This window comes from Austrofundulus limnaeus, unplaced genomic scaffold (genome assembly GCF_001266775.1).
Source record: "Austrofundulus limnaeus strain Quisiro unplaced genomic scaffold, Austrofundulus_limnaeus-1.0 Scaffold532, whole genome shotgun sequence".
Classification (NCBI taxonomy): Eukaryota; Metazoa; Chordata; class Actinopteri; order Cyprinodontiformes; family Rivulidae; genus Austrofundulus; species Austrofundulus limnaeus.
Window position 1 is genome coordinate 182,245 of NW_013952934.1, and position 6,428 is coordinate 188,672.

The window sequence follows — 6,428 nt, forward strand, 5'->3', positions numbered from 1 at the left end:
GTGCACGACGGTGTGGCTTCTGATTAAATGAAAATGATTTAACACAGTTTATACTTTTAGCAGAAATAATAAATATGATTTTTTTTTTTTTGGTGTATGCCATTTTTGTCTTTTGGCCATATATTCACTTTTAGTATGGTTTCAACGCAATCTTTTATAAATCTGACCCCTGGCCTTTAGGTAGGTAACTCAATATGGACCGTACTGAATCTTTTGGAATCAAAGTGTTTAATATAGTCCTGGAACTCACTAACAAACAGCAGAACAGATAGTGTTTAAGTGTGCCTGACTTTATCTCTTACTCCTAATACCAGCTAGTGTCTCGGGGCTGTATGTTGCACCACTAGCAGTACATACACATGCAGGCTCAGCAGCATGACAGGAGTGCTTACTGCAGCCCTTTTTGTGTTCACTTACCCAGTCAACAGTGATTTGAAGTCAATACACTTTCACTTTCTCACTTCTCTGAACCAGACTTTTACATGCTTTTTCACTTTGTCTCGGCCTCTCGATCAGTGAAGGCTGGTTTATACTTTGAGGCGCATGTTTTGTTCCCCCTGCTGAGTGACAAAAAATTGTGCAGCTTCTGTCTGCTCTCCCGCTGCTATCCCCCAGTGTTAGCCGTCATGTACATTGCCCCTCTGTGATGCGGACTTTGCAGCTATATGATTGGTCCTATTGAACTTCTTCACCCAACATGACACYGATCATTGAGTGTTAAAACACCCCACAATATCCAGCCATCATTATTGCTGTTTATGTACTTCTATGAGTTGTGGGAGGGCAGAGGAAGGAACTATGATCATTTTTGGGCCGCTGTGTCTTCAGCCCGTTTATACCCCACCTCAAAAAAGACGTCCAAAATGACGCAGTCTCCAACCCGCTGTCTCACATCATATTAAAGTAAAATTCAAGCTTAAATGGAAGGTTCAACTCTTCCTTTATTGCTGTCAGCAATAAACTCTGGCCTTCGATTGAACTCTTGCATGGAACTAATTAATTAAAAAATGTTCAACCTTTGAGCTGTTAAATAGAAAATAAATCGAGCTACCTGACAAGTTTTGATTTCTTTCATTTCAAATGTTTTATTCTCAACTCTGTCTCTCTGAAACAAGAGTTTCGGAGAGAGATGCATATTTTTTGTCTTTCTGCTCACAGTCACTCCCTCCTGTCTGTCTGACATGACTCTTCCTTTGCTTACCTTTCCTCTGCTCTTAAACTCCAACCTGACCTTTCCTTCCTGTGTCAGACTTGGCAAACAAACGCATCAAGGGTGTGTTGATCTGTTGCRTCAAAAAGCTCTCTATTCCTAATATTGCTTCTTCTGGCTTCCTGTTGCTTGACTCGGTTTTCCACTGCACACGTCATGTAGGACACAGGCAGATTCAAAAATCAAAAAGCACGAGGCCTTTAATGAAAAACTCAGGGAGGCTGCAAATACAGCAAAACTCACTTTGACTTGGTGGTAGACGAAGAACATGGGACAGGACACGACCAGGTAGGCAGAACAATGATCCAACAATGAGACAGAGACAAGACTGAGCTAGCCTGGTCCTAATCAGGTGTACCTAATTAAGTGGCCGGTGAGTGTATGTATTACATATATTTTGTTGCTGTGTTTTGGTTTTCTTCGTTTTTGCAGGTGCAAACAGATGTCGGGTGTGTTGTCTTATGTTTTCTTGGTGTATATTTCACATATCTTTTAATCTCTCCATATTTTCCATCATATTTCTCCTTTTTCCTCTCTCTCTTTTTCTTCTTTTTTATAGTATTTAAAGAAAAAAAGGTCACTGATGATGAAGAAACTAATATTCAGTTCTGTTTTCTACTTTAAGTGGCTTAAAAAGAGAGCAATGGCTCTTAGGGAAAGTTAAGTTTATTTTGTGGTCTTTGAAGAATCTGCATGTAGATGCAAATMTGTATCTTGTATATGGGAACATTTTCTTGTGCATCCACATCTTGAAGTGATCATCCTTTGCTTTCATTAGTCAGCTGTTAAAACGCTCTCAGTCTAGAGAAGCATATTGAGTTTGTGATGAAAAAACCAAGCTAGCAAAAGTTTTGTCATGAAAAACTACTTAAACAGCAACATGTTTTTTTTTTTTTTTTGGCAATCTTAGCTAAAGCTATACTTTTGATTGCATCAAATGGTTGCACAGACATTTAGGACACCAGTAATCTTTGATGCAAATAATTCTATTCTGTAAGACCATATCCTGAGAATCATTTCATTTGAAGTACTGACTACTTTTAGGTACTTTCTAGAATGTAAACAAAAATAATTGTAAACAAAAAAAATTGTGTGGCTTTCCCCAACACTGAATCCATTTATTCAGTTCACCCAGCTTTCTGACTTTGATGGTATGTGTGTGTGTATTTCTTGTTCAGTCCACCTGTTAACAGTAGATGCCCTGCAGCCCCAACAGCCTTGTTTGATGCTCAACATGCTTATAAAGCTGTTCCCTTCCCATACAATCTGTTGTCCCCTAAATGTTTTGACAGCTGGCTCTGATAAGTGTGCTATTTTAAAGCTGTGGGTGGGTATTCGTCTGTGTGTGTGTTTGTGTGTGTGTGTCTCACTGCTGTCATGGATACATGAGTGGTATGCTCGTCCGTCTGCTTTGGAGGTGTCAACTTGATAGTCAGTGTTTGACACCGGCCAAGTGGCTTCTGTCAGATTGCAGCATTTGATGTGATTTACACAGACCCAAGACATTTCTCTCACTTTTAAGAACCAGTCTTCTAAATGCTTTTTTATCTTCAATGAAAATGTATTTTATACTTGTGTGCGTGGAAAGTAATTTATTCCTTTTTTGTTTGTTTGTTTGTTTGTTTGTTTATTTCTAGGACTTGCAATTTATATACTGTCACCTCTATCACATGGAAGTCCTCACTCACCTCAGGGAACATCAGTTAAGGTGAGTCTTTGTAATTTCTCCAAGCTAATATCCTTCAATATTCATTGCAAACCATTGTTTTTAATCTAAGGTATTTTTCAAACGATCAGTTTGTCATTTGCAGAGTTTCCCAAGCAGTTTTTCCCATTACCTTGTTATTCATATACCCTACACACGATAATGCAGTGCCTCAGCAATGGCTGAAAACAACTACGATCACTCTTACAGGAACCTGTTTGAACTGTGTTCAGTTTTTAAATGAAACAAAGAAAAATATGTCCAAAGAGAAGAACAAAACTGGCCCTTGAACTGGCCTTAACACGAACAATACACTCACAAACAACAGAAGCAATTAGAGACTGAATGTGGTTTGCATGCTAGCTAATGGTAAAGCTAGATATATGCTCCAACTACAACATTTTTGTCAACAGCTAGAAATACTTTATACTTAACCTAAACATCAGTGACATGAGAACCCCAAAATACAGTCATGTCTTTATGGAACAGATCAACATTTCTTGCTGTTTTCACTCTACTCTGAGTTCATGAGGCTTATCAGGCTTTTGCATGGATCTGTAACACACCACCCTGATGCTAACTCTCCCTGATGAGTCTTTGTTGGACACTGGTAAATAAAAAAGGGTAAGAAAGTGTCATGGACTATTATTTCTACCACAGAAAGAAATCTGAAACTACAACTTTGTGGTTAAAACAGATGATACATAATTGCAGAAAGCGAGACTCCATTAGTCGTAAAGTAGAAAGAAAATATAGGTTGTAAAGTAGATATGAGCTAAAGCTAGTTAGCCAAACAGTGACTGGGTGTATTTAATGCTTAAATTCATAGTTGTCAGTGTAACTTGGCATGTAAAATTTGAAGCCCTTTTCTTTTTTACAACGKGGAGCTGATGATCAGGCTCAAATCAAGCGGAGAACATCGCTGTAACTTTCAGGCGGTCCTGAAGGCAGCGGGTGTAAAATAACACCATTGCTCTCCGTGGTGAACAACCAAACAGGAAGTACTGGTCCTCCCAACTTCCAGTTAGCGGAAGTCAATTAGCCATATCGTGCAACAAGCCAATTAATAGACATTCTGCTGTGGTATCAGAAATTTACAGATTTTTAACCAGTTTCAACATTGTAGTACCTTCAAGTCTAATCAGAATTTGATGACCATTTGACCGTACATCAAAAACTGGTTACAAATCAGACTTTACACAAAGACCTGTACATGTTTGGCTTTATTCAAAACAAAGGGCAGTGATTTATCTTACTATGCCAAGCTGACAGGCAGTAAATGTGTTCTCTTAGCTTGATGTCTCCTGGGGAGAATTGGATGAATCTGTGATGGGTTTGTAAGAGCAAAAATTTTCTGATTCTTTTGAGACAAAAAAAATTCCCTAACAGCTTTCTCTCTCTGTCTCAGGTCGATGTGCACCTCAGCTCGGTATGAGAGACTTGAGGCCTTTCACATCCTATTTTAGTAAGTAGACACTCCTACATTCCTGCTGTAATCTGCTGTATTTTCTGTCCTTTTTTTATTCCTTTATCTTTCATCCTGCATCACAACTTCCTCTGCATTAACCTTAGTTAACGTATGTTCTGAACTTTGTCACACATACCATTTTCCAGAACATTCTGACGCATGGTATAGTAATATTTCCAGCAAAGTCTTACTTTAATTTATTAATTTGGATAGTTAAACAGAACTTTTRATTTCAATACACGTTTGGATGAAAACAACTCGTAGCTAATATCCTGCTTGCCTTCACATCTGACATTCTGTTGTGGGATGTAATTAAATTCAAAGATAAATGACTCTAATAGTCATTTACAAAGGAGGCGAGCACAATTAGAGGAAAAACTATGTCTGGGTGAGGAATGAGGGATAAATGACAGGCTAAACAAGGGCATTCACTGCATTGAAAGGAAAGAGTTTGCAAAGATATAAGAAGAGATAATAGATTAAAGGTTACCGGGAGGTTTTTATTCAAATGTGAGAACTGCGAGCAGAGGAGAGAAAACATGATGTGTATGTATGTACTAAAAGAGGAGGAGGAGGAGGAGTAAAGAATAGCAACATCAAGAAGGGAAGCAATATGAGGAATGAGCTTAGAAGGTGGTGGAAGAAAGATGAGGGCAGCTGAGAAGTGGAGGAAATGTCATCGATGAAGGGAGGACAGAGATAAATGAAAGGACAAGACAGAAGCTGCACATGTTGATGTGTTATCATGCTCATTAGAATCATATTAGACACTAAATATTTTAATTTATCATCAAGTTAATGCTCACACACTCTTCATCTCTAACATATTCTTTTTTTTAAGTACCTTAACTCAGACTAAAGAATCTGCTATGTTCAATTAGACTTTAGTTATGCTTAGAAATGTTAAACAGACAGCAGATGAAGGGAATCGAAGTCAAAGTTTACTTAAATCTAACAACACTTTCATAGTTATGTCTAGATCTCTGCTTTCTTAGAATATTTGTTGATGATATAATAAATTATTAAAAATGTCAAGCAAAATAACTGCTGAAATAGTAACAATAACACAGATCTAGATTGTATTGGTAATTGAACTATTTTTTATTGTGTACTTAGCTTTACATGCTACAAGTAGCATGTAAAGCTAACTCTGTAATCAAACAGCCAGCTGAATGTAACGTCACATCTTTTCTGCGCATGCGGGTCACACCAGTGCCATGGAGAGTTCACATTGGAGTCTGATGGAGGTCACATTAAAATTTAATGTGAACGTTCACACCAAGAAATCTGATTTTATTTTTTTAAATCAGAATTGAACATTCAGACCTGCATTGTGTGAATGTAATCTTTAATGTTACCATTTGTGGATTGTTTCAAGTGTCAGCATACAGCATATACTCTTTTGTGACAGGTTTGTTATACGTATCATAGCCACTTATTCTTCAAAATCTTTTCAATTTTTTTCTAAGTTTTGCATTGAAATAATAAAATGAAGCCACCGTTTTATGTCACTACTTGGAAACTTTCTTCAAATAACAACTTCCCAAAATAAGACAGATTTATCGACTGGGCTCAAAGAAAGCGGYAGGTGTCAAAAATAGTAACGTTTCTCATAAGCCCAGTTAAATGTAGAGATATTTGCCTTTTTTCCCCTAATCCTTTTTGTGGAGTTTTATGAATTCAAGCTATAAAAGTGCAAAATAAAAGTTTTATTATAAAATTCTTGATTATGCTTGTTTAAAAAAGCAAGTGTTTAATAGAAGTTATAAGCTACAGGGTTTTACAAACAAAAAGTAAAACTGGCTTTTTAAAACCACCCAGAGTTGTTTACATTGTGTATTTTTGAAACATATCAGATTTCTAGTTGTTATGCAGCATGAATTTGAACAATTGTTTCTGTCTTTTTCAGTCCAGACAGCGTCGCTACCTGTTGGTACATTCTGCTCTCAGGATCTGTTTTACTCAATGGGCAATTGCTCCTGTCCAAATGCTGGTATGCACGCGCACACACACACACACACACACACACACACACACACACACAC

The 6,428-nt window shown here is 37.4% G+C and overlaps 1 protein-coding gene across 1 annotated transcript in view; it reads left to right on the forward strand.

Moving 5' to 3' along the window:
- The window catches only part of LOC106530549 (rap guanine nucleotide exchange factor 6), a gene marked incomplete at its 3' end in the record, with an annotated part of 39,790 nt that extends 33,414 nt beyond the window's left edge, over positions 1-6,376 (forward strand). Inside the window, 3 exon segments of the mRNA XM_014026188.1 lie at positions 2,848-2,918; positions 4,324-4,380; positions 6,293-6,376. Coding sequence (XP_013881642.1) covers positions 2,848-2,918; positions 4,324-4,380; positions 6,293-6,376 — 212 coding nt within the window.
- Between the last annotated feature and the right edge of the window lie 52 nt (positions 6,377-6,428).